Genomic DNA, 27,165 nt, shown 5'->3' with positions numbered 1-27,165 from the left:
CATAAAGTAAAATAAAATAAAGTAAAATAAAGTAAAATAAAGTAAAATAAAGTAAAATTAAGTAAAATAATAATAAAATAAAATAAAATAAAATAAAATAAAATAAAATAAAATAAAATAAAATAAAATAAAATAAAATAAAATAAAATAAAATAAAATAAAAGGTATGGGATGCAGCCCAGGAGCAAATGCCACTGGCACGTGGAGAGGAGGGCAGAAGTGAGACAGTGAACATCATGGTATCAGTATGGCTGTGAAAGGATCCCCTCCAGCAGTGGAACCACAGCCAATTCCAGGGGTGTAAAACCTACCAGAAATCTTTGGGGGCTTTGAGGAGTGCCCACATGGGCAGCCCAGCCCCCAAAACAGGGGCAGGAGCAGGACCAAACCTGAGCATCCCTGCCTGATGTGGGTTGAGACATTCAGGAAGGGAGACAAAACCGAGCCCAGGAGCCCTGCAGCCCCCCTGGCCGAGTGCTGGTTCCCTGCCAGACCCTGGCACCCCCCTGGAAAGGCCAAGCAGCCCCACATCCCACTCCCCCCACTGCTTTCTGGGTCAGCCAGATCCCCTCCCAGCCCCGCTGCCGCTGCAGCCAGCTGGATGCGCGGTTGCTGTGGCAACGGGTTCCCAGAGACCAAATCCTCATTTCTTACTTTTTCTTCCCTTGGCTAAGGAGAAGAAAATATACAAGAGGCCCTGTATATCCCCCGTGGCAGCAAAACATCCGTGCCCAGCAAGAGAGCAGGTCTGCAGTGGGCACAGCACGGGGACAAGGTGCCTGTGAGGATGGGGACAGGTACCCTGTGCCTCCCTCCTGAGCCCCCATCGCCCCCAGTTTGGCCACAGGGCACTCCCTGCTCCTCCTGCAGGGTTTTCCACCCTGCCATGAGGTTTTAAGGGCTGCTCATAGCTGAGGGTGGTGCTGGGCTCCATTGCCTGGAAGAGGGAATGTTGCCATGTGTCCCCGGTGCTTCAGTGGCTCTGAGCAGCCCAGCTCACTCCAGGCTCTGGACCCCCAGGAAAAGGGATGTGGTTGTGCTGCATGGCCAAGAGGAGGGGCTGGAATGGGGCAGTTTTCACCCAATTATTAGATGAGCTATTAGATATTGCTATTAGACAAGCATGTCCTGCCCCACCAGGTGCTCCAGGGCAGGACTAGGGAAGGAGGCAACCCCTTGAAACATCCCTCTCCAATACATTCCATCTTTGCTGGAAGCTCTGGAAGCCCCCAAGCCTTGGGGACAAACATCTCCCACAGCAGACCGGACATCCAGCAGCACTCTGGGTGCTACATCAGGGTTCCACCAGCAGCAGACACCACTCCAGGAGGAGGCAGCAAGAACCCAGGCACTCCTGGATTTTCAGCATACACCCCAAGCATCCATCTCAAATTCATGGAAACGGGGGTTCAGAGCCCAGCCAGCTCAGCTGCTGCAGCAGGAAGGAATTCAGTGAATCCCACTGCCAGGATGGGTGTTGCTAAGGGGCAGCTGAGATGGGGTGTTTTGGCTTCCCTTCCCCACCACAGCTTCTGGGACCTCCTGAGGTGAGTCCCCCGCTGCCCTCCAAGCCACCCAGCAGGAAGATGACAGCAGCTGTCCCCTCGCTGGGCCTGGCAGAGCACAGATCACACCCGTGGGTTTCAGAGCATGCGACAGTGTCCAGGATCAAAGCCAAGTCCAATTAATGGCTCACAATCTTATTAGAGAAATTATTGCAGGATCTTGAGTAAAAGTCCAATATAGCCACTCCATTCCATTAGTCAGGCTCATTTAGTAATTCAATCAATCTAAGCAAGGCAATTGAGCTCCCCTGGTATCATTTAACTTGGTTATTCTCTAGGTACTTAAGAATTTCTTCATATTTGCTTCATTATTTCACCATAACGCCTATTCCCGGGTGCAAGGTTCACGCTGCGGGCCCCGTGGTGGAGCCAGCCCCGCTGCAGCCCTGTGCCATGCTCTGCTCTCATGAGATGGTGACATGTGATGGTGGGAATGGGGCCTCTGGTGGTGATGCCCCTGGGAATTAAGTCAAGCCAGGGAATGGCACCACAACACCCCAAGAACTGCCTCCCACCATGGAGAGCTGCCACCCTGTGTGCCACAGCTTTGGGACCCCCAGCCAGCATCCAGATGCAGCTGAGAGGAACAAAACTCAACAGGATGCTCTTCTCACTTGACATGGAACTGGAAAAAAGTATGGGATAATGCAACCCTGCAGCCCTTTGGCTCCTGCTTCCCTCCTCCAGGGCCTTTTAGGAGCTGGGGGTAGAGGGCAGAGTGGGATCTCCAGCAGCAGGGACGAGGATGAGAGCTGGCAGGTGTCACATCTGGCCAGAGCTGGGGTGGGCAGGCTCTGGTGGCCGTCACCCCGATCAGCAGCAGCCACATCCCTCCCTGATCTTTCACATCCCTGCAAACCCCCCCCCCAAAATCCTGTTATTAACCCAGGGAAGTCAGGGCCAGAGCTTCCAGCTGTAGAGCCAAGAGCTTAGCTAGGATTTAACAAAAAAAAATTGATTAGATATTTCGGGGAGATATTCAAGAGCGGTTAAATATGCCCAGCTCATCGGTGCCTTTGAAAAATCTCACCCCTCTAAAAAATTAGAATTGATTTTGTATTTAAAAAGGAATCTATTTAATTTAAAAGTAAGATAATTTGAAATCATGACAGCTTGTATTAAGGCTGGAGTTTATGATAATCTATTAAAGTCATTGAAGTTAAGAACCGTCTCCCATCCTCTGCTGCTGAGGCTCCCGGGAGGGCAGGGGGGAGTGGGAAGTGGGGAGATGAGGGGCTGCACTGCCCTAATTCAGAGCACACCAACTGGGCTGGAAACCTGGAGAGGCAGAAGCAGCTCCTTCAGCTCCTCCACACTCGGGGGGAAAAAAAACCAGCATGCCAAAACCATCCAGTATGGCAAGATCTTGAAATATCTGGCACCCAGAAAGCACGAGTTCAACCCGTCAGCTCTGCTTTCTCATTCCTCAAGTCGATTTTACACTCAAAAAGGTATTTCAGGACTTTACTTTTCAAACATTTATTGCATTACAGAGAAGGCGAAGGAGTCAAAGCCTCCTTCTTTGGCGCGGTTTTTAATTGCATCACAAATCTCCGTTGAGCCCAAGGGGCCGAGGGAAGCCAGGATGCTCATAAATACCCCTCTTGCCACTTTATAACCTGCAAAGGATGGGGCCCGAAAAAATTAGCAGCCTGCAGGAGTGTGAATCCAGTTAATGACTTATCAAACGTGGCTGGATGCTGCCGAGCCCAGCAGTGAGGGAGAGAGGGGTGTGGAGGCGAGCGGACAGGGAATACTGAGCTGCAAATTAGCATTTCTTAATGGCCACCAACCAGCAAAATGCTTCCTCCCTTCAGGAAAAAATACAACTAATGCAACAAACACAAAATGAGATGAAAGGCGACCATTCCAAATGAAGGTTTGCTTGATTTAAAGCCGGATGAAAGCAGGATGAAAGCAGGTGATTTTAAATGTGGGCAGCCCGGTGCGCTGCAAGCGGCCCCATCCCAGCTCCTGCACTCTTGGCACTTCCCAGAAATTTAGGAGCTGGGGGAAAACCCTACAGTAAATTGGGGAGATGGTGCTGGAGTCCCTTTGGAGATAAACATATAAAGCAGTGTGGGGTTTATTGGTGAGAGCCCTGAGCTGCTCCCGAGCAAACGCAGGCAGTGAGGCAGCACGTGCACAATTAAAACTCGCTCCACTCGTTAGCAAAAAGAGCTGCAAAGCTGGGGAAAGCCTTGTCCAAGCACCTCGCAGAAGTCATAACCCCACAGACAGACCACCTGCTTTTGGAGGAACAGAGGAGCAGACAGCAGGCCCCCATGTTTGGGAGATCTGAGCACCAAAGCACTCACAGGTGTCTCTGGCAGCAGGAGGGACACAGCAGGGAGGGTGAGACCCAAAAAAGTGCATGGAAAGCAGGCACTGAGCACTGCCTCACCCTCTTGTGTGAAGATAAATATAAAGCTCATCATTAATTCATGTTACCAGAGCTCCTGTCAAGGGTTATCAGGGGTCAGGAGTCAAAGCTGGTTTTGGCATGCCCAGTTCAACAACTCCCCCAGCACTTCAGCTCTAACAAGCACCATGCATGGCTCTCCAAAGATCCCACACTGCTGGGAGAAAAATCCATCCATCCATCCATCCATCCATCCATCCATCCATCCATCCATCCATCCCTCAGTGGGAAGCCTGGTTTAGTCACTGTGGCAGGGAGGTGTCACCAAGGCAAGGGAACCACACATGGCAGTGTCCACGAAAACTAGCCAAGCTCAAAAGCCCCTGAATTATTTAGGAGGAATTTGAGGAGGACACCAGGATGGGAGGTGGATGATATCCCACCATCCTTGGGCTCCCTGATCCAGACCCTTTCCCAGCTGCTCCCCTCACTCATCCCCCAACTGCAGCCACCTACCTGCATGCTCACACCCTCCTTGAGAGGAAACTGAGGCATGGAGAGACACCCCCAAAAGGAGCTGATCCCACTTGGCAGAGCCACTGCCATGAGCCTCTATGAAGAACTTCATGGTGCCTTCAGCTCAAACCCAGGCCCTTTCTGACCAGGGCAGCACCTGGGTCTGCTCCAAGCCTGCCAGCCAGGGGGGTAGCTCACCTTCCCTTGGGAACCTGTGCACAAGCCCTGGATCTGAAAAGCACCAGAGCAGAAGCAGCAGCTGCCCAGCTTCCCCTGGTTCAGACACTGAACCAAACCAGGCTCAGGAGCATGTGGGGATCACCCCCCTCTCCAAGACATTATTTATATTCAAACCCAGCGAGGTGGGTGCAATTAATGGGTCTGGGTTTTGCCAGGGATGCTGTGTGAAGCCCCTTTTCTAGAAAGGTGCTCAAACACAACCTCCAGTCCCCACAAAAGGGCTTGTGAAAACACAAACAGCCACTCACACCAGCTCCAGGGATCAACCTGACAAAGCCACGTCCCCAGCGAGTGTGTGTGCAGTGACAGCACTGATGCTCTTGAGTTTTTTGGGCTGGGGAACCTCCAAATCCAGAGGTTGCAGCCTCTGAGTTGCCAAGCCTGGGTCTTGCAAGACTTCTGTGCATTTCAGAGCTTCTGCCATGCAAAAGCAGTGTCCAGGCTAATAGTGGTGGTAGTAGTAATAATAATAATAATAATAATAATAATAATAATAATAATAATAGTAACAATAAAAATAATAGTAATAAAACAAACAGAAGCACAAAACAGTAACACCCACAGATGGCAAAGTGGCCACGCCAGCTTCAAGGCAAGCCCTTGTCTCACAGGGAGAGGCAACATGGCATTTCCCAGAAGTCACCAAGCCAAACCCCTGCAAACAGGGGTCCCACAAGGTGCCCCCTCTTGCCAAGCCAGCTCCAGCCCCACTATTGCAGGCAGGAAGACTTGAACTGGGATCACCTCTGTGTCTGCACAGCCCAAACCCCTGCATGCTGGGGGCTGGCACAGCACCAGGAATAGTCATGTTTTTGGGGGATCAATGTCCCAAGCAGCAGTGCCCCAGAGAGCCTGGCCAGCACCAGGACATCAGGCTGCACTGGCACAGGGCTTGTCATCCTTGTGGCAGCAGAGATGAGAAGGATGCAAAAGCAAACCCCTGCCAGGCATCCTCAGTGCAGCAGGGGCTACCAGGGCAGGCAGCTTCTTTCCTGCACTGCCCAAAGTGTGGCACCTCACAGATTTGAAAAATCCCTGAGGAAAACCCTAGAGTAAGGGCTGGGTCGTGCCCAGGAACCTCCTCCTGATCCCCACCCAGGTGCTCCCTGCTGGCAGCACCCGAGGTCCGGGCCCCATGGGGGTCTGGCTCCACAGGATCAGGGCCGAGGGGGCCAGGGGACGAGCACTCAGGTGGCCTTTGGGGCACCAAGGTGGCGGCGGCCGTGGCTGCGTCCCCCCTGCATCCGCAGCGCTGCTGCCTTGTTGCCACAGCAACGCGCTCCGGCCTCGCCGCAGCATCCCGCAGCACAGGGCTCGGCCCGGGGACAGGGGCACAGCCCCTGCCACACAGCCCTGCACCCCAGAAACCCCCCTGGCTGTCCCCACGCACCCTGCCGCGGCACCAGCAGCCCCACGCCTGTCTCTGCCTTTCTCCCGGGAGAAGGGGGATGCCCACACAGCAGCCAGTGCTGCCCCAAGCCCACCCAGCAACCGGGACTGGGGGGTCTTAGCACATGGAGGGGTCCATAGGCCATGGAAGTGATGAAATGCTGGGGGAAAACCCCGGTCTGGGGTCACCAGTGTACACCAGGGTGGTACAGCAGGGCAATGTCACAGCAAGCAACACAGCAGTACCTCATTTTTGGCCAGCTTCCAAACAGGGGTGGCATTTTAAAAACTTCACGGGACACCCAAGGTGCAGCTGGAGGAGCAACAGATGGGTGAGGCTTGCAGGAGGTGACACAGTCACTGTGGGGCTGCTAGGAAAGCGATGGTGGCATTTGCCAAGGGCAGGATGTTTTGTGTGGGCAAGGAACTGACGTCCTGCACCAATGTCACCAAAAATGAAACATCTCAGGGACCTGTTCCAGGTGCTGAGGAGGGAAGGTCCCTGCACACAAGGGGTGGAGGCCTCCCTCTGCATAAACAAAGGAACAAATTGTTTGCTTTTTTTGGGTTTAAGGAGCAGAGTGCAGATAAGCCTCACCCAGTGGATGAAGAGCAGGTGGGAACCATCCAGACCATGAACAGGCCAGAGCCTAAAACCTGGGGGCAGAAGCACCAGAGGCAGCACACAGAGCACACACGGGCAGGGTGGGATAGACTGAGCAGCGGAGTATTTTTCCATCAGGCTGCAGGAAAGGTGACTCTGCTCGGGGGCAGACAAAGCAGAAACCCTCACCTCCAGCCGGGAGCAGCCTGCGGGCCTCCTGCCAGCGCGAGCCGCCGGTGGCCATCGATCGATGACAACCTGGTGACAACCTGGGCACGCAGCGCGCACCCCGGGCCTGCAGCATCTCCAGCCGCGATGCTGCAGAGGGTGAAGCAGCACCGGGCTGAGCCAGCCGCGATGCTGCAGAGGGGTGTACCGGCCCCGGGGCCGCGGGGAGGAGCCCCGCCGCCGGGGATGCTCGGGCCCCGCCGCCGGGGATGCTCGGGCCCCCGCCGCGCCCCCGCAGGCTCACCCAGCACGAAGTACGGCAGCTCCGTGTTCTCCAGGTCATCCACCACCACCATCTCGCCGGGGAAATCGTTGCGCACCGAGAAGAGCAGCTTGGGCTCGGCGGCCGAGGGGCCGTGCATGATGCTGAGGTCGTTCTCGCGCAGGAAGGGCAGCGCCGACACCGTGATGCTCTTCAGCTTGCACTCCAGCTCCTTGGCCGCCGCCTCCGCCGCCGCCTCGGCGGGGCCGCTGCCCGCGGCCAGGCAGCAGCCGGCCAGCAGCGAGCACAGCCCGGCCAAAGCCATCTTGGAGCCCCGCACGGGCTCCCGGCGCCGGGCGGGAGGCGGCGGCGAGGGGCGGGGACGGCGGCCCGGCGCCTCCCCGTGCGGCGCGGCTCGGCACGGCTCGGCACGGCTCGCTCGGCACGGGCCCCCGCCTCTCCTGGCCGCCCCCTGCCCCGTTTTGCTGCCCGTCTCCCGGGAAAGAGGGAGGAGCGCGGAGGGATGCGGTGGCGGGAGGGATGCGGGAGTGCCCGGCCCCGTTCCGCACGGGGGAGAGCGAGCGGGTACCACCCCCGCTGCACGGGATGTGTCCCACACCTCCGAATCCCACACCTCCGAAATCCCACACCTCCCAACCCCACACCTCCCAATCCCACACCTCCCAATCCCACACCTCCCAATCCCACACCTCCAAATCCCACACCTCCGAATCCCACACCTCCAAATCCCACACCTCCAAATCCCACACCTCCGAATCCCACACCTCCGAATCCCACACCTCCGAATCCCACACCTCCGAATCCCACACCTCCAAAATCCCACACCTCCAAAATCCCACACCTCCAAATCCCACACCTCTGAAACCCCACACCTCTGAAACCCCACACCTCCGAAATCCCACACCTCCAAAATCCCACACCTCCGAATCCCACACCTCTGAAATCCCACACCTCCAAATCTCACACCTCCGAAATCCCACACCTCCAAAATCCCACACCTCCAAAATCCCACACCTCCAAATCCCACACCTCTGAAACCCCACACCTCTGAAACCCCACACCTCCGAAATCCCACACCTCCAAAATCCCACACCTCCAAATCCCACACCTCCAAAATCCCACACCTCCAAAATCCCACACCTCCAAAATCCCAGGGGAAATCCCAGGCTTCCAAAACACCAGGAGAGATCATGGAACCCAAAGCCCCAGAAGAAGTCAGTGACCTCTGAAATCCCATAAAACGTCACTGACTTCCAAAATAAGTGCCAGGAGAAGTCGTGGACCCCAAAGCCCCAGAAGAAGTCACAGACCTCAAGCCTACATGAAATAGATATCATTGTATGTGTGCATGTGTATATACACACACAAATATAAATATATATATATATATATATGTGTGTGTGTGTGTGTGTGTATACATATGGAGCATAAGGGCAACCCCAAACCTGCTGGATTTGGTTCTTTTTCCCAGATCCGGATGCTGTTTATTGTCACCCTCTTTAAGCGAGCACAAAGCAGCCCTGGCAGCTCGTCTGGCAGCCTCACCTTCCTGCACACGCCTGTGGTCCCCACCGCAGGCAGAACCTTCGGATGGAAAATGTTCTCTTCTTCCATGGTGGGGGAAATGCCCAGTCCTCATCCCAGCAGGAACCGGTGTGGTTTTCCCAGCAGGACTCTCCTGACAGCAGACAGCTCTGGGACAGGGTGTGGAGGCACCACAGAGCTCCCACACCATCTCCCCATGGGGACAGCCCCATCCCGCCTGGCACCTCCACAGAACACCACACACAGCAGATATTTGCGATTTTTTTTTAAATTTTATTTCATTTTTTAAAATTTTTCTTTTGCAGAGCTCTCCACCTCCTGCTGTGAGGGTTTCCCTGGATTCCTCCTGCCTCATGTGTGCCAGCTGTGAAGCCTGACATGCCCCAGGGTGGGCATTGAGGGGGGACAGCACTGTGCCCCACACACCCCAAGCAGTGAGTACTTTTCCCCAGACTGATCTGTCTTTTTAACCCCCTGTATTTTTAACTTCCATGACATTTTGGGCAGGAATAACTATGCTGACTGGAAATTACCCATTTTCAACAACCAGGGAGAAGCACTGAACTAAACCAGTGGGGATATAGTGGAGTGTGTTTCAGCAGTGCTGTCTCTCCTCCAGCAGCAACGGGCTCAGGATCAGGAGAAATCAGGAAAAATCAGAAAAAAAAAACAACCAAAAAAACCCCCCCCCCAAAAAAAACCCAAGCCCCCCCCCCCAAAACCAACAAAACAAAACAAAACAAAACAAACAAACAAAAAACACCCACAAAAAAATCAATAAAACCAAACGAACAAAAAACCAAATGGGGAAAGTTGGGGAAGGAAAATCAGGAAATCAGGAAAAAATAAGAAAAAATGAGCAGCCATGTTTGGCAGGATGTGGCCCTCTTTTTGTGTTCCTTTTTGGGAGCACAGGGAAATCCCACTGGATGACTTCCACAAGGCCCTTTCACTGCTCTTCTTTCACCAGGGGATACAAACTCATTAAAAGAAGCTTTTCCATTCTGAAAAATAAAATAAATTTTAAAAATATATTTGCATTATTTAGAGGGTGTCTCCAACAAGGTTCTTTCAAGGTTTGGAAAAGGGATGGAGCGGTGCCCCTGGAATGCCTGAGGAGGCGTGAAGAGGAGCAGGGCAGGGGTTTGGTGGGAGGTGTGAAAAACAGAGGGATAAATAGAACACAGATAAAAAAACCATCCGGGAACTCTAAATCTGCTGTTCGATCCCGCACATCCCGGGATGCTGTCCCGTGTCCCTTCCAGCCCCGCCATTCCCGGTCCCGCCGTTCCCGATCCCGCCGTTCCCGGTCCCGCCGTTCCCGATCCCGCACATCCCGGGATGCTCTCCCGTGTCCCTTCCAGCCCCGCCGTTCCCGATCCCGCCGTTCCCGGTCCCGCCATTCCCGATCCCGCCGTTCCCGGTCCCGCCGTTCCCGATCCCGCACATCCCGGGATGCTCTCCCGTGTCCCTTCCAGCCCCGCCGTTCCCGATCCCGCCGTTCCCGGTCCCGCCATTCCCGATCCCGCCGTTCCCGATCCCGCCGTTCCCGGTCCCGCCGTTCCCGATCCCGCCGTTCCCGGTCCCGCCGTTCCCGATCCCGCACATCCCGGGATGCTCTCCCGTGTCCCTTCCAGCCCCGCCGTTCCCGATCCCGCCGTTCCCGGTCCCGCCATTCCCGATCCCGCCATTCCCGATCCCGCCGTTCCCGGTCCCGCCGTTCCCGATCCCGCCGTTCCCGGTCCCGCACATCCCGGGGCTCTCTCACCCCGGGTCGGGAGGCGGGAGCGGGACCCTGCGCCACGCCCCCCCGCCCGCTCCGACCAATGAGAACGCTTAGATCCGCCGGCGGCGGCTCTGATTGGCCGCGGCCGCTGCATATATTACCGGCGCGGCGCGGCGGCCCCGCGGAGCGCGGCGGACCCGGCGGCCGCGGTGAGGGCAGCGCGGGATGGTGGCGGCGCCGCCGGGGCCCGCCCGGCCGCCCGCGCATGGCGCGGCCCCGAGGCGGCGGCGGGGCAGCGCCCGGGGCCGCTGAGCCCGAGCCGATCGCAGCGGGACGCCGAGGAGAGGCGGCCGGTGCCCCGCCGGCGCTGGTTTGGAGCCTGGGGTGAGTCTTCGGGGCCGTGGGGAGGAGTTGGGGACAGGGTTTGAGCCGGCGGGGTCCCGCCGGTGGCGGGGTGGGGAGGGAGCGCTGCGGGGCGAGCGGCGGCCCCGCAAGGGCGGGGATCCCGGGTGCCGACGCCGGCTGGCTCGGTGACCTTGGTCAAGTTGCGTCCCCGCTCCGGGCTCGCTCGGGTGTAGCGGAAGGCACCGGGGCCCGGCCGCTGAGGGGCGGCTGCGACCGGCCCGGGGGGACCGGCTGCCGGGATAAACGGGATGCCCGGGATGCTGGGACCTGCTGCTGTGTGCTGAGTGCGCTGCCCGGTGTGAAACGCCGGTGTGAGACACCCCGCGCCCGCAGGGACCGGAGGAAATGCTCCCGCAAATGTTAAAAGGCGCATTTCTCCGACGGGCCCCGATCATCAGTACCCCGTGGGGGAATCGCCCGTTCCCCGCACCGCTCCGCCGCCCGGAGCAGCGGGTGCGTGACCCGCTGGGAGATGTGTGCTCGCCTCGGGCTGCCCGGCACAGCTCCGGGAGCCCGGCGGCTCCCCGCTGCCAGGCTCCCTTCCCTAAACACTCCTCTTTCCAGTGAGAAACAAAACTGTGTCTTTAAGCGCCGGCGGGCATCAGCTCCCGGCGCTGCGGTGCCCTGTCCGTCCCCAGGGACCCCGGGGCGGCAGCGCCGTGCCCCGCCGTGCTCCCGGGCCGGGCACTGCGAGCCCGGGCGCCGCGGGGCCGGGAGCGACCTGCCGGCAGATGTCAGTGTCCCCTCTCTGTCAGCAGCCAGGAGGGTCCCTGCCAGCCCCGGAGATGCTGCCGTGAGGCCCCTGCACTTTCTCCGAAGCGGAGCTGCCTTTGGTGGCCGTTCAGTGAGAGTTTGGAGACCTGGCGAGCAGCAGGGTGCTGGAAAGGGGAGCGGCCCCGCTCTGACACCCCGGAGGAGGGCTCCCTCTCTCTGCCCAACACCAGCCGCCCACCACCTTATTTGTTATGCACTGCTAACGTTGAGCTAGGCTTGTGCATCGTTTCCCATCCGTGGCACTTGTCACTCGTGTGAAGGCAAGGCAGGGAAGGGAAGCAGTGTTCCTCACCTTGCACTGCCCCCAGCTCCTGCATAAGGGTGGTACTGAGCTTGCAGGATCTCTTAGGAGGGAGGAGGCTGCAGGGCTGCTCTCTTTCCCTGGCCCCTTGTGCACAGGGTTCCTCTTTTTCCCCATCCCCTTGTGTGCAGGGCTGCTCTTCCCTGGTCCCAAAAATCCATCTGCAGGGATTCTTTGGTCTGAGAGCTCAGCGCAAGGTGGGGAAGCCAGAGCTGCTGCTGCCATCCCTGTGCTGGTGGTGGGGGGGAAATTCTATTTTCCACATTTATTTGCTTTATTTAAGAGGCTTTTTGCCTGTAGGTGTGAAAGTCTCATGTGTGCAAAGCCAGAGGGCAGAACACATGGCACTGGTGCGACTCTGCGTGCAGCTGCCATCTCCCCTGACAGCGGCCCAGGCTTCAACTCATTTGATGTCTTATGCAAATCCTCGGCTCCCCGAGTCCTGGGATTTTCTGCTGTTTTCCTTTACTCTCATCTTCAAGTGTCTCGCTCTTGAGGATGTGAAGAAAAGCTAATAAAAGGAGCCCAAGTCACTGAGTCCTAGGGGTTTTCTAAGCAGTCTCGTGAGCCGAGAGCAGGGCAATGACCCGGCGTGCCTGGGCTGTGTCGGCTGAACGGGCCACAGAGGGTGGCCAGCGGGAGCCCAGCCACAATCTGCTCAGAGCCAGGGCCACGGCGGCTCCGAGGTGGCTGTCCCCACGCTCGGGGCCGGCTGCCAGGTGGCTGCCAGCACCCCGCCGTGCCCGCTTTGCCAGCGATTACCGCGCTGCTGTCGCTCCGGCAGTGCCTGCTCCGCTCTCTTAATTACCCCGGCAGATCGATGGGGCCCTGGCGCTTCCCTGGGAGCGTGCACTGCAGCTCCTTGCGAGCCACAGTCGGGCAGAGGAGACGCTGTAGGGGAGGGGGGTTCCACGAAGCCCCAGTGAGGCTGGTGGCTCCGGAGCAGTGGGAGCATCCTGCTGGAATTGTGCCCTTTGGGATTGTCTCTCCCGAGGTGTGCAGGTGCAAGAGGTGGCCTGGGCGCCTGCGTGAGTTCACGGATAGACACGGCTCAGCTGAGTCAATCCACTTCAGACGCTAAACTGCACTTAGCCTTTGCCCAGGCTCTTTTAAGTGGCCTTAATTTGATAAAGCTTTTCCATGTTTAATGAGAAGGTGACTCAGTCACTAGGTTTGATGTTTGTTCCCACTAAAAGGCATCCCCAGGGAGACTGAGACCCCTTCCCGTCGCTCCTGCATGGATGCACCTTTGCTCCCACTGTGCCCCAGGGACCAGCCCTGTGACTGGGCACATCCCACAGCTCTGCCACCCATGGTATCGTGTACCTGCCATGGACTGTGGGGTTTGCTTTGGCTTCAGCTCAGCGTGCACAGAGGTGGCTCCAGAGTCCATCTGGAACCTTCCTGTGCTTCCCAACAGCACCTGGCAAACACCACTGCCCCCCTCCCCAGTGCATGCTTCCCGGTTTCTGTATCTCCAGATCTGCTCCTGCAGCATGAAAGGGCACAAATCAATGTTAATGTCCCTAACAATTAGCTAACATCTTAATTATCGAGCTCAGCCTGATTAGTGGTGGAGCGTGGCTCTGGAGATGCCGTGGGCATGGAAGCAAGTGGGGCCTCAGCAGAACTCCCATGTGGTGCTGAGGGTGTTGCTGCTGTCACTGCAGCCCCAAGGGCAGCACAGGGAAGCTTTTGCAGCTCACCTGAACACCCTCATCCCCATCTCCCATCCCTCCTTCAGCCTCTCAAGCCGTTTTGGATGAGGACACCACTGCAGAAGTGACCCCACTGCCATCCCCAGAGTGGGGAGTGGCTCTAAAATTGCCACAAGCTCTTCTTAAGGTGCAGCTCATGACAAGTGACAGTGTGGGCCATGCATCAGCCATCACTGGAGGAGCACTGGGGTGTTCTGCTGCAGGCAATGGGGACACAGTGGGCTGCAAGAAGCTCAGGAGGACTTGGCCCTGAAAGAGGTTGTGGTCCTTGGAAAATTTGCCAATATTTCCTTTGGTACTCTTCTTCCATTGCTTCGGGGTTTTTATAGAAGGGGGAAGAGGAGAAAAAAAAAAATTAACAAGCTGGAAGTTTTCCAAGTTTTGTGATGCAAAACTCTAAATCAAAAGGAAGAAGAAAAAAAACAGTTGTCAGATGCTTCTCCTCAAATCTTCATTTTTTTGGATCAAGGAAAAGTGATTAGAAAGTTATTTCCAGCTCTAGTAGTAAGGTCAAGGGGTTACTTGTTTCTAAAGAGCTTTACTCTCTCCAGCATCCCAGGAGGATCATGGAGGTGCACCCTGAGAAGCATTGCCCCACAGAGCAGCAGTGCAGCCCCCCTTCCCCTCAAAGCAGAGCCACTTCCCCCCAGCTGTAGGGATAAGGACTATGCACAGCTATGGCAATATCTGCACCTATTTATTTTCTATAACTCCTGATCGATAGGAGGAAATAAATTATCCCAGGAAAGCTGCTCCGTGGGGATAAGCTGCTGCACAGCTCCGTGCAGCCCCCACACAGGCCTTCCTTGCCCGTTCCTGCCTGACTTGGGACTCCAGTTCCTGTTGGCAGGGATGCTGGCGTGCGTCATCGCCCGTCCCCAAGCAGGAGCCTCCCTCGGAGGTGCCGGCACACGCGGTGTAAATAAGAGGGATGTGTGAATAAAAGCTCACTTAGCAAGGCTGGAAACTCTGCTTCATACCAGGAGGGATTCTTCACTGGTTTGGTACCAGTTTGCCCCGGCCAAGTGCTGGAAAGATCAAATCCTATTTTTATTGCGCTGTAGTAAAACATGAAGTAGCCACAGGGAAACATGCCATGCTCAGCCTGGAATCTCAGAATGAGCTCCCCAGGGAAGGCATCAGAGCAGACTGAGATGGTCTAGGGACCACAGCCTAAGGGCAAAGGTGGCCCAAAGTGGGTCTGTCCATAATATCCATCCCCATGATGGTGAGCCAGATGTTTGCTGCCTTAGCTGTGGTGGGAGAGGGGATTTGGAGGGGAAGGACAGCATGGAAAGCACATGGAGATTCCCCCCAGGGTGGTGATAGCAAGGGGCTGGTTAGTGCTGGTGGGGGAAGCATTTAACATCTAGGATGGTTTGATGGAAAACACAGTGCTCTGCCTGGTGTGTCCCACCCCAAAAAATCCCCTCTGTGCTTTGAATCGAAGGAAGGATACTCCCGTGTCCTTCTGATTTACACCAGGAAAGCCTCAGGGAGGGTGGTGGTGCAAAACAAGTCTGTGGTGGTGTGAAGTGGTGATGGATGAGACAAATGTCCCATGGCACTTGTGGGAAAGCATCTCCTTTAACCACTGAAAGCCCCCTTTAACATCCCCTGTAAGACCCAGGCTGTCACAGACCCGTATGGAGGCAGGGGGAGAGGGACAAGGCCAGGGAGCAGCCCCTGCCCAGCCCCACCTCAGCTGGAGCTGAGTCAGGGGCCACTTAAAACCCATGGATGATGATGGGAGACAAGGAGACAGGGTGTGCCATGCCTATTTGTGAGGCAACAGGCAGTGCACCAGATACTTAAACAAGGTGTTTTGCTGTCACAGCCATATTTAATGCTACAAGCAATGTGTTTCCATGGGCAGGGTTTAGAAAGAAGCTGTTCAAGGAGGCTTTACCCTCCCTCGGCTTCTCAGCTGAGATCCAGAGTGTTGCTTGTTTCCCTGCTGTGTGGGAAGGGATCAAATAGCTCAGGGTTGGTCAGGATCTAAACCATCCATGAAGTTTACTGCCAGACCCTGGCTGCCACCATTCTCTCCTGGACACAGCAGCAGAACCCATGGCTGCAGGCAGCTTGGACCTGGCGGGGGGGGATTTAATCTTGAGCTTTGAGGATCCCTTTGGTCCCCAGGCCACATCAATTTTTAATTATACCTGCAGATATTGCTGGGGAGGGGAGCAAGGTGCAGGTCTGCTTCAGGCAGACTCTGCAGCCTTGGCTGCTCAGCCACCACCCACACGTGGCAGCACACAAGCAGCTTGTGAGCCTCTGGCATTGGGTCTTGTCACGTTTTGGGGATGACAGATGCCCCCTCCAACACTTGAGGCACAGAGTGAGGAAAGCAACCTGGCATTGCCTGCCCCCCACTCCAGCATGGGACAGGTTTGGGTCAGGATTTGGTCACACCGTGGCCGTGGGGGACTGCACGTGCCAGGGGCAGGAGGCAGTGACTGGGCTGTCATGTGGCTGCCTGCCAGGCTGGGAAAAACCAGGGTGACACGTGAAAAAAGAGTGTGGGGGAACAGAAGCCCTGCCTGCTGCTCCTGCCCACCCCACTGCCCTGGCACCCCAGCCTGGTGATGCGAAAGTCTCAGCTTTTGTTCAGGATTCACAGGGCCCCAGCCTCGAGGGCTGAGCGAGAAGCTGAGAAAGTGTAATCAAAGGGCACCCTTAAGCATTTAAAAATAGAAGAGAGGGAGAAAAAAAAATGAAAAAAACATATTATTACATGTTAAAGCATGATGATTCATCCAGCAAAGCCCTGTTTGGGAGAACACAGGGTTGGTGTGAGCTCAGCAGGGATGGGCATTTGGGCACCAGCCGCCTTCCTGGAACAAAACCATCTTCCCTGGCAGTACTGCAGCAATGGGGTCCCTGTTTTGAGGCAAGCAGCTGTTGTTGCCTCACAGCACACCTGGCCTTGGCCAGACCTTGCAGATCTCCATCTCCCACTTTTGCTGGCAAATTCAGGCCTTGTGGTTGCTGCTGCCAGAAAAGCTCCATCTTCACTTTGCACTCAGAACACTACTTCCATAGCCAACTTTGGAGTGGACATCCATCCATCAGGACACAAAGAAAAGTCTAACATCAACCACACACGATCCAGTCCATGCCTGCAGAAGTTCATTTTCCCAGTTCCCCATGGTTATCATTTTTAGCCCCACCTGAAATGAGCTGCATGTGCTTGTGACATTTGTCCCCACAATGCAGGGTGCAGGGCAGCCCACAGCAGCAAGCTCAGCTTGACAGGCTGATGTCAATTCCTCAAACAGCCATCAGCCAGGATTTCATTTAACTTCAGCAGCACCCAACACCCCCAAACCTATGAACCTTTATTTTCTGTGGCATGAGCACTCCATGCCTGACGCGCGGCTCTCCCTGGAGCACAGCTTTCCCTCTCTCAGCATCCCAGCGAGCATCCCAAACCTTGCTCCTCCTTTCTCTCCGTGTGCCGCCGTCCTCACGGGCTTCCCCGCTCGGCCTTGCAGGACGGGGCTGTCCCGGAGGATTGCCGCGGGGTGAGAGAATGAAGAAGCCGGCCGGGCAGCAGCAGGATGGGGCGGCAGGACCTCCCCCGTGCTGACGGGCCCCCGCCGATGCTCCCGCTGGCGCTGCTGGCCCTGAGCGCCTGCTGCCGCTGGGGAGCGGCCGGCGGGGCGGGCAGCGCCGTGCCCCAGGGCCATGCAGCCCCCGCCACCCCCTCCTCCTCCTCCTCATCCTCCTCTGCCTCCGCCCGGGCGCCCCTCGACTGGCTCCTCAGCGACCGGGGACCCTTCTACCGAGCTCAGGAGTACGTGGACTTCATGGAGCGCTACCGGCAGGGTTTCACCACCAGGTACAGGATCTACAGGTGAGAGGCTGTGAGGGGTTCTGGGTGGGGGGCCCTGGGGGCATGGCAAAGGGGAGGCAGACCCTCTCTAATCCACATGAGCTCCCTCGTGTGGGAGGATGTCCATTGGGGCAGACAGCAGGTGGGTGGATGTGAGGTGCTGCTTTTCCAGGGAATGTAATAGCAGCCCCTGCCGGGATGCTCATGGTGTGGCCAGGCTGGGCTCCAGGCAGGATTTGCCCTAAGGTGGGAGGGATTTGGTGCACAGGTGGAGATGGAATCAGCCCTTATGGCAGGAGGCACAGAGCCCACTGGGCTGGACGGGTCTGGTGTACTCCAGTCCCTTTGGACATCCTCCACCTACCGATGATTTCCTGCCCCTAGAGGGAAGCTGGGGACAGCAGAAGGGGCAATGTGCATGTGGTGTCCACCTTCCAGGCCCTTTGGACAAAGATGCTCTTCTGTCCTTTTTCTGTGCACAAAGTCTCTGTGCCAAATTACTGAACCTGCCTAGACTGGCAGTCCTCTGGGGCTAGGATACTGCTGGGACTTGAGAAAAGCCACCCTGACTGACCCCCTGGCATGTCCCCAGTGCCATCAGCCCGTGGACTGCTATGGGATGCTATATGCATGGGGGCCAAGGCTGGAGGGGGTTTCTTGTCAGCAGAGAACCAGGTTTGGCAGCAGTGGGGTCTGCTCACCACAGCAAAGGGCACCCCCCGACAGCCTCCATGGGAAACCTGCTCCACTCCACTGCCTCCTGGGACTAGGGCTGTCCCCTCTGGCTAATGAGCCCTTTACCTCCAGTCCCCGCTGGTGCTGAGCCCTGGGGGCTTCCAGCAGCGAGGCAAAGCCTGACCACAGCCTCCCGGGAATGCTGACGTGGGTGCTGGGATTGCAGCCTTGTTGTGCAGCCCGGCACCCCCAGGGAGCTCCTCTCCTCTTTGCTGTGTGCTGATGCTGCCATGCAGAGGGACCTGCATCCTCCAGGGATGCTGCTGGTGACGGTGGTGGGACAGGAAGGAGCAGCCAGAGGGACAGCAGCTGGCCCACACCTCCCCAGAGGCAGAGAACCTGCTGTCAGCCTTTGGGGCTTGTTTACCTCTGGGATGGAAGTGGGGATTGGCACCCCAGCCCCGAGGGAAAGTGTGTGTGCAGGGGGAGAGGGAGCATCCCCCCTGCCTCATCCTCAGCTCTGCTACTGGCCCCTGCTTCCCATCTTCTGGGCCCAAAAGTCATGGTGGGAGGCAGCCTGTCATCTGCCAAGCCCAGCAGCTGCTGCTTTGCACCCATCCACTGCTCCCTCCTCCCTCCCTCTCCCTCTTTTCCCAGCCAGCCCTGGTAAAACTGCCTGAAAGGCACTGCCTGGTTTTAATTAGAGGCAAATGCCAAAGATTAGGCTGAAATTTGCTGCAGGTTGTTTATGAGGCCGTGGGGTTTTACAGGCAGTGACAGACTGGGTGGCACATTCACAGCATCTGGAGCTTTGAGGGGACCCACCACACCCCAACACCTCCAGCTTCCCACAAAATGCTGCTGATGTTTAAAACCACGATGCTGGATTTTCCCTTGGATCCACAGGCATAGGGCTGGAGGAGGGATGAGCTGCAGCCAGCCCCAAGGGCTGGAAAAGGGTCTGGGTCTAGCCCTGCCCTGGGCTGTGATTAATGCCTTCCGGAGGTGCTGGATTAATCAATAGCAGGCATCTCCGCTGCTTGTAGCTCTTTATCACCATCAATGGCTTAGGGAGGGACGGTGCTTTTGTCCTGGCTGGATCCATAGCTGGCAGCAGGTCTTTCACTTCCAATGGGGAGGCTGGGATGATTCTAACCTGAGTTTTCCACCTGTCCTGAGCTGGAAATCGGGGACACGAGGAAGGAGAGCATGCATGTGCCATGGCCAGACCCACTTCACACCCTCTCCCCACTGCCGCTCTCCTCCCACAGAGAGTTTGCCCGTTGGAAGGTGAATAATTTGGCCTTGGAGAGGAAAGATTTCTTCAGCCTTCCGCTTCCCCTGGCCCCCGAATTCATCCGCAACATCCGGCTGCTGGGGCGCCGGCCCAGCCCGCAGCAGATCACCGACAGCCTCATCAAAAAGTATGGGACACACTTCCTGCTGGCTGCCACGCTGGGAGGTGAGTGCTGGGGGCTCAGTCCTGTCACCCCCTGCATAAGGACTGTGCAAAGGAGGGAGAGTGGGAAGAGAAGCACTGCAGGATGAGCACGGCCAAGGAAGGGAATGGGGGGAGCCCAGCAGCCTTCCAAAAGTGTCGCGTGTCTCCCCAGGAGAGGAGTCCCTGACCATTTTCGTGGACAAGCGCAAGCTGAGCCGGAGGGCAGAGCCCGCGGCGGGGGCTGGGAACAGCTCGGGGGTCTCGCTGGAGACCCTGCACCAGCTGGCAGCCTCCTACTTCATCGACCGGGAGAGCACCCTGCGCCGGCTGCACCACATCCAGATCGCCACGGCTGCCATCAAGGTAGGCGAGGGGGCGACCGAGGGCCCGGGACAGCAGCCCCGGGACACCCCAGGGCCCCTCGCAGCTCCCCCGACCTGACACAGCATCCAGCAGAGAGGAGAGAGCAGGGAAAGTTAGCACGTTCCCATTATTTATGGGAAATTGGGCACGCTAATAAAGGCACATTTTTCAGCGGGCCGCCGCCTGTCAACAAGCTAATTAGCAGATAATTAGTTCTCCTCTCTGACCATCGCCCTGCTAAGAGGAGTGGGGCTCTGCCGGCGGGTCAGGGATTATCTGCAGCACTCTGACCGGGGTAGGGCCCCCTGTGTCCCCTCTGTACCCCTGACCGCCTTCGTGTCCCCACCTTAGGTGACAGAAACACGGACAGGGCCACTCGGCTGCAGCAACTATGACAACCTGGACTCGGTGAGCTCTGTCCTGGTGCAGAGCCCTGAGAACAAAGTGCAGCTCCAAGGTAGGACTGGGCTCGTGGGGATGTGGGGGCGGACAAGTGCTACCATGGGATGCTTGTGGGTGCACGGAGGGTTGCAGGGGAGGATGCTGGCATGAGATGCTGCTTCTAATTTCAGCGCTGGGGAGGAGAGGGGAGGAAAATAATGAAAACTGGGCAGGATGAGGTTGTTGCTTGTCTGCCAAGAGGAGCCAAGATCGATGCAGAGCCCAGACAAGCGGCTCCACAGCAAATTGATATGATAATCATGTGAGGGCGGGAGCCCGGGGAGGGGGGAGGCTGGTACCCTCTTTGTCCAGGTGATGTTTGCGGGACTCCGTGCTGCCCTAATGCCCTCGGGGCTCTCCCTCTGCAGGGCTGCAGACGGTGCTCCCCTCCTACCTGCGGGAGAGGTTCGTGGCGGCCGCGCTCAGCTACATCGCCTGCGGCTCTGCCGGGGAGCTGGTGTGCCGCCGGAGCGACTGCCGCTGCCGGTGCCAGCCCGCCTTCCCCCGCTGCAACTGCCCCGACGCCGACATCCAGGCGCTGGAGAGCAGCCTGGCCCAGCTTGGCCGAGCCTGGGAGAGCCACCACAGCCAGTTCGAGGAGTCAGGTGAGGCTGGGGAGACCCCAGCAAGCATCTCCTTCCCCCTGAGAGCAGCCCGGGCTGGGTGCTGGGTCTCCAGGGTGGTCTTTTCACCATGAAGAGCTCAGGTGGAGGGAGAGTGCTTTCAGCTCCACCTTCACTGCCTGCTCTCCAGAGTCCCTGACGCCATCTCCTTCACCCCACAGAGGAGTTCCAGACCCTGGTGAAAAGACTCCCCACGGACCGTTTCCTGAACAGGACGGCCATCTCCCACTTCTGGACCATGGACCTGGATGTCCAGCATCGCTACCAGCAGCTGGGCACCAGCCTGAAGCTGCTCTCCAGGAAAACCTACCGGCTCATCCGGCGCCTCTTCAACCTCAGCAAACGCTGCCACCGCCAGCCTCGCTTCAAGCTGCCCAAGGAGAGGTAGGGGTGCCATGGCTGGGGCTGGGGACACTGGGGACACTGCCCCATGCCCCAAGGGTGCCTCACAGCCGGGGGCCACCTTCCTGTGGGTGCAACTGGAGAAGCTCCCACCTAGGAGTGGCTGTACCAGCATGGAACGTGGCCCTGAGAGATCAGGTCTAAACCTGAAGGTGAAAAATGGGTTCATGGGGGGGCCACCAGTGGAGCAGAAAACAAACACGAGGTGGGCAGCTCTCCCATCCTTAGGGAAAATCATTCCAAAAAGATGCCATCTAAGCCTCTCTCGTGTGTTTCCTCTGCACCAGGTCCCTCCCGTACTGGTGGAGCCGCGCACAGTCGCTCCTGTACTGCAGCGAGACCACCGTGCCTGGGACCTTCCTGGAAGAAAGCCACAGCTGTACCTGTCCCTCGGAGCAGCCCTCCTGCCAGGGGTCCATTCCGTGTGCCTTGGGCGAGGGGCCAGCCTGTGCCAGCTGTGACCAGGACAACAGCACCCGCTGCGGGACCTGCAACCACGGCTACGTGCTCACCCAGGGCTTCTGCCGCCCTGAGGTGGCCGACTCACTGGAGCACTACCTGGGGCTGGAGACCGACCTGCAGGACTTGGAGCTCAAGTACCTCCTGCAGAAGCGGGACAGCCGCATCGAGGTGCACTCCATCTTCATCAGCAACGACATGCGCCTGGGCAGCTGGTTCGACCCCTCCTGGAGGAAGCGCATGCTCTTGACCCTGAAGAGCAACAAGTACAAGCCCGGGCTGGTTCACGTCATGCTGGCCCTCTCTCTGCAGATCTGCCTCACCAAGAACAGCACCCTGGAGCCCGTCATGGCCATCTATGTTAACCCCTTTGGGGGAAGCCACTCAGAGAGCTGGTTCATGCCTGTCAATGAGGGCAGCTTCCCAGACTGGGAAAGGACTACCGTAGATGCCTCTGCCCAGTGCCAAAACTGGACGATCACCTTGGGCAACAAGTGGAAGACCTTCTTTGAAACGGTCCACGTCTACTTGCGGAGCCGCATCAAGTCTCTGGATGACAGCTCCAATGAGACAATCTACTATGAACCCTTGGAGATGTCAGATCCCTCCAAGAACCTCGGCTACATGAAAATCAACAGCTTGCAAGTCTTTGGCTACAGCCTGCCCTTCGAGCCGGACGCTATCCGTGACCTGATCCTCCAGCTGGACTACCCCTACACGCAGGGCTCCCAGGACTCAGCCATGCTCCAGCTGCTGGAGATCAGGGACCGGGTGAACAGGCTCTCACCCCCTGGCAAAATCCGCCTCGACCTCTTCACATGCTTGCTCCGGCACCGGCTGAAGCTGGCCAACAACGAGGTGGCGAGGATCCAGTCCTCCTTGAGAGCCTTCAACGCCAGGCTGCCCAACGCGCTGGAGCAGGAGACGGGCAAGCTGTGCAGCTAACGGCCGGGAGCGCTCAGACCTTGGCGCCAGGGGCTGGGGGGAAAGACTTCCCGGGGAGGAGAGAGAAAGAACCGCCCTAAAGATTTAAATCAAGGCCTTACCTTAGTGCCAACCGCGTGCTTCCATGGTACACCCAGCAACTGGCCAAAGAGACACAGGGCTCGAGCGGATGGAGGATGCCAGTGGGACTGAGGAGGAGGGACGGCTCGTGCAGTGCAGACTGGCTCCGAGTGCGGGGACAGCGCCGCTGTGGCCACCACGGGGGTGGCCACACTGGGGAGGTGTGCCAGTGGCCCAGGGGGGTGTAGCTTGGCCAGAGGCAGCTGCTGGTCCCGGCAGAGCAGGTGCTTAACCCACCGTAAGGATCCCCCAGTGGATCTCCCCCCTCCTCGCCACCCCAACTTTTGTAGTCTTTTTAAGAGGTTTCTACTGGCGCCTTTGCCTTTGCATCCCCCATGGTCCATCCTGCAGCCGTACCCTCGCACACGGGGCTGGTGGGGGTCCACAGCACAGGCCCTGGGGACCCAGCAGGTCTCCCCTGGGGCCTCCCCACGAGCACCTCGTGTCTGCTGCGGTGCCGAGGCACCTCTCACCCCTTGCCTGGGAAGGACCTGGCACCTGCGCCGGGCACGCTGCCATCACAGACACCGGCGGAGACCTCTGGGCCGTGGTTCCCTACAAAACAAAAAAAACCCAACAAAAAAAAAGCCCCTAATGCAAAAGAAAGAAAAAAAAATGTTTTATTTATGTATTTATTTATTTGGTTTGTTTGGGACAGGTTTTTTTAAGCCTATTCATTTGGGGAGTGTTATTTCTTGTCAGTGGCTCCAGCCAAGAGACATCTTAGTAAAATGTATCTGTTTAATATATTTTTTAAAAAATGCCTTTTTTGAGCAAAAGAGCAACCAAAACCAACTGAGATTAAAAAAAAAAAAAAAAGAAAAAAAAAAGCAAAGAACAGAACAGTTACTGTCATCCCTAGCCCTGGCTTTTGCCGTGCTGTGTGGCTCCCCTCCCTCCCTCCCTCCTTCCCGGTGCTGCTGCCGCTGCTGTACTGGGTGCCTGACTGGAATATCAAGCAGTGGAGCTACCCGGCTGTCAGATGGGAATGCCAGGTACCCAGACAGGCAGAGCTCACTGCTCCAGTGCCTGCCCTCATTCCTTGGCCACGGATGAGGCAGAGAGAGGAAGGAGCCGACCCTCTGACCACAGGGATCCCCAAGGAAGGGCGTGCAGACAGAGCAGGGAAAGGAGAGGGGTGGGAAAAGTGAATCAGTGTGCAGATCTGAGGCCGCCTTCTAATCCTCCACAGCTGGCAAAACTTGTCTGCTTGGATGCTGCAAAGGCGGTGGAAACCTGAACTCATCCATCCTGCCTCTGTCACCCGCCTCTCCCCCATCCTCGGGCTGGGCAGATAAAGAGATAAGCAGGAGGAAAATAACACCAGGAGAGATAAAGAGACAGACAAGAGGAAAACAAAACGGGGATAGATAAACCATACTTGCTATTTATATTCCCTGTCTAATCTATCAATCCATCAGGCTGGCTATTGTGGTTATAGCAGCCCTCAATCTGTCACCTAGACTTCTATTTTCCACACATCTGTCTTCCTTTGCCCACCTCTCCCTCTCTTTCTCCCAGTCCTAAAGGGAAAAAAAATCAGGCAATTAAACACAGCAGGAGGAAATGGAAAGTCAAAGCCATCCTCTGGGCTCGCCAGGCAAAGCTGGCAGACATCAGCCTGGGGCTGGGGAGGGCATAGGCATGAAGGCCAGCAGTGCTCCTGAGCAGGCAGGGCTGCAGGGAGGATTATTTTGGCTTCTGCTGTACATATTCCACCACTTCTTGGTGGCTGTCCCATCCCTGGAAGTGTCCAAGGCCAGGTTGGATGAGGCTTTGGTCTACTGGAAGGTGTCCCTGCCTGTGGAAGGTTAGAACAAGATAAGATTTAAGGTGTCTTCTAACCCAAACCATTCTAGGGTTCTCCCCATCATCATGTGGGCCGTGTGTCAGGCTAACGTTCCTCAACTTCATCCCATCTGCTCTAGATGGAGCACTTCCTATCATGTTTTTTGGTGCCCTGAACCAGTCCCACATCCTAAACCCACCTGAACATGAATGCAAGAGTTGGGATGACTGGCAGCACCTCAAGGTACCCATCAAGGGATGGACCCTGGACTTCTCTGGCTTTGTGTAGGCTCCAGATGGAGCCCTAACAGTCCCATGTATGAGGAGGGAGGTGGATGAAGGCCATTTACTTTTAATGTGATGCAAAAAATAAAAAGCAGGGAGTAGGGGGAGGCAGGCAGCTGGAGGGATGAGCCATCAGCTCTTTGCATCCTCAGCAGTTTCCCCTGGGGCTGCACTCTCCTCTTTCCACAGCCCCCCAGCAATATCCATAATCTATTGCCCAAAACCACCAAGTTTGGCCCAAATTCCCAATTCCCATTAGGAATGAGGCTGTGCATGGCATTCCAAGGCTGGCAGCTAGCACAGCCCTGTCCCAGCAAAAAGCACTTCCCGTTGGGAAGCACAGGGACAGACAGACAAGGCCTTGGTCACCCACCCCCCAACACCATGGGGCTGCACCCCCTCTTCAACGCAGAGAAACAGAGTTGATTCTTTAAATCTGGCTGCTAAATTGCTGTATTTTGGGAGAGAACCATTTCCACCTTTTTTAGGGATATGTGTGAGTTAAAGGAAGAGCAGCAGCAGCATGCCCTGGGAGAGGACTGCCAGGCTGCGTGGGAATCTCAGGTGGAAGCAGCCAGGTCCTCCCATCCCTGCCCAGCAATTAAGGCACTCAGTGGAGGTGATTAAAAGGATGAGGTTAATAACTGGAGGTCAGCATTTGATTACCTTGCAGTGCTTTCCCCTGCACAGAACAGTGCTGATGGCAGCAGGGCTGGCTGGGGAGCTGCAGCTGCCCAGCACCAGCAGGATCTGGCCTCAGGATGGAAATAGCCAGCCTGAACCAGGAATTCAGCACCAAACCCACTAGGTTTTGGGGTTGTCCCTTTCTAAGCTCTGTGTTTATATGAAATTCTCTGCAGTATGAAAGCCAGAAAACGGCCTTTAAATAACAACCTGAGCTCTTCACTTGCTTGACTGCAGATACTCTGGTTCCCTCCAGACGTGTTTGTTTAGCAGCTTTGCCTGGGAAAAGGAGGCCAGGGAAGGGCCAGGAGGTTTCACCCCCAGCCCAGGCAGCAGGATGGGGTTACCTGCACAGCTCTCCCAGGGCAGAGAGGGCTCATGGCCCCTAGGTTGGGACTGGTCCTAACTCCATCTGCCACCCTGAGACAGCCAGTGGTGGGCTGTGATGGGCTGCACCTGAGCAAACAGCCCACAGCTCCACCTTTGTAACCTACAGCCTTTTCCCCCTCCTGTCTTCACCCTTTTCCTGCAGCACTGGCTGAGCCTCCAGCCCTGTGTGCCGTGAGGTGGTGGCCCAAGGGCATCTCTGCATCAGGCTGGGCCCCAACAGCAAGCACAGCTTTGACATGAAGAGCCAGTGTGATGGGAGGCTGTGAGCCTAAGTCTGCATTCTTGCTCCAGCCTGCCTCAGTTTACCCTGGTGGCTCCCAGCTAACACTGTGTCAGCCTGGGAGAAGAACGTGGATGCATGGGAATGCAAACATCCCAGGGGAGGAGGGAGGGCTGGGAGAGTTCCAGGTAACACGCTTCCCTGGCAGCAGCTCTTCTGCTTTGCATGCAAACAGCACACTGGTGCAGATGTTGCTTTTAATCCATCCCTGTGGTCTCTGGGTTTGGGCTGCAGGATGGGCAAGAAGAGGCAATCAGACGTTTGGCTTGGCAGGAAGCTGAGCATTTTGCCCAGGGCTCCTGTGGCTCTGTTAGCCACACCAGGCAGCTGCCAGCAGATCTGCTCTGTGTTTGACAGCGTTGCTGGGGGAGGCAGGAGATGCCAAGCTGCCCGTGGCCCTCTCTGCCCCAGCACAGGGCTGCTCTGACTCCTTCCTCATGACTCAGTTTCACCACCGGTACCAGAGATGCTCTCTCTGGCACACGGGATCACCTCCCACTCTCCCAGCTAACCCAGCAGATGGTGGGATGGGATTCCCAGGAAGTTGGCACCCCTAAGCTGGGCAGCACCGTGGCCTGGAGCTGCTCTGCCAACACAAGCCCATGGAAACTTGTCATTGTCCTCTTCACACGCCAGGCTTGTGGATTGGTGGGGTTTGCCACGAGCCCTCCCTGCTTTCCCTGCCTCTCTGAAGCCCAGTGACATCTGCACAGCCGAGAGGCAAACCAAAACCTCGCCGGCTCTTTTTTAGCCTCATCTTTTTGTTTTTCCTCCCCCTTCTCCTGACAAGCTCAGAAGTGCAGTCAAGGTGGCAAATTAGCACCAGAGCCTC

General features: G+C 56.8%; 3 protein-coding genes across 6 annotated transcripts in view; 1 reads left to right on the top strand and 2 right to left on the bottom strand.

Moving 5' to 3' along the window:
* The window catches only part of ASTN1 (astrotactin 1), a 60,721-nt gene extending 53,161 nt beyond the window's left edge, over positions 1–7,560 (bottom strand). The window contains exon 1 of one of the 3 annotated variants that reach the window (XR_010366065.1): positions 7,149–7,560. Coding sequence is in view for 2 of the 3 variants with exons in the window: in XM_064427717.1 (XP_064283787.1) it covers positions 7,149–7,431 (283 nt within the window). In the remaining variant the exon portion in view is untranslated. The remainder of the gene's footprint in view (positions 1–7,148) is intronic. The other 2 variants (XM_064427717.1, XM_064427718.1) reach the window with 2 other exon arrangements.
* A 2,321-nt stretch (positions 7,561–9,881) lies between these two features.
* On the bottom strand, positions 9,882–10,424 carry LOC135304191 (acanthoscurrin-2-like). Its single transcript, XM_064426396.1, has one exon. It carries the CDS (start codon positions 10,422–10,424, stop codon positions 9,882–9,884), a length of 543 nt encoding a protein of 180 aa, XP_064282466.1.
* A 170-nt stretch (positions 10,425–10,594) lies between these two features.
* BRINP2 (BMP/retinoic acid inducible neural specific 2) lies at positions 10,595–23,667 on the top strand. Of its 2 annotated transcripts, none has more exons than XM_064427715.1 (8): positions 10,595–10,782; positions 17,097–17,443; positions 19,384–19,574; positions 19,726–19,916; positions 20,268–20,373; positions 20,726–20,962; positions 21,142–21,364; positions 21,670–23,667. In XM_064427715.1, the coding sequence occupies exons 2-8, from the start codon at positions 17,163–17,165 to the stop codon at positions 22,784–22,786; spliced, it is 2,346 nt and encodes a 781-aa protein (XP_064283785.1). In that variant the 5' UTR covers positions 10,595–10,782; positions 17,097–17,162; the 3' UTR covers positions 22,787–23,667. The 2 variants fall into 2 exon arrangements, with proteins under 2 accessions (XP_064283785.1, XP_064283784.1); XM_064427714.1 differs by having other exon boundaries at positions 17,097–17,458.
* Positions 23,668–27,165: the final 3,498 nt, after the last annotated feature.

The sequence above is a fragment of the Passer domesticus genome, chromosome 7 (assembly GCF_036417665.1).
Source record: "Passer domesticus isolate bPasDom1 chromosome 7, bPasDom1.hap1, whole genome shotgun sequence".
Lineage (NCBI taxonomy): Eukaryota > Metazoa > Chordata > Aves > Passeriformes > Passeridae > Passer > Passer domesticus.
The sequence above is the reverse complement of the archived record's forward strand: the minus strand, read 5'-3'. Positions and strand labels throughout refer to the sequence as shown.

Bases quoted from the DNA above. Each gene is read 5' to 3' on its own strand.
- LOC135304191 (XM_064426396.1), bottom strand. From the start codon at position 10,424: ATGTGCGGGACCGGGAACGGCGGGATCGGGAACGGCGGGACCGGGAAC.
- BRINP2 (XM_064427714.1), top strand. From the start codon at position 17,163: ATGGGGCGGCAGGACCTCCCCCGTGCTGACGGGCCCCCGCCGATGCTC. The intron at 20,374-20,725 runs GTAGGACTGGGC...CTCCCTCTGCAG, and splicing joins GAACAAAGTGCAGCTCCAAG to GGCTGCAGACGGTGCTCCCC. The intron at 21,365-21,669 runs GTAGGGGTGCCA...CCTCTGCACCAG, and splicing joins TTCAAGCTGCCCAAGGAGAG to GTCCCTCCCGTACTGGTGGA.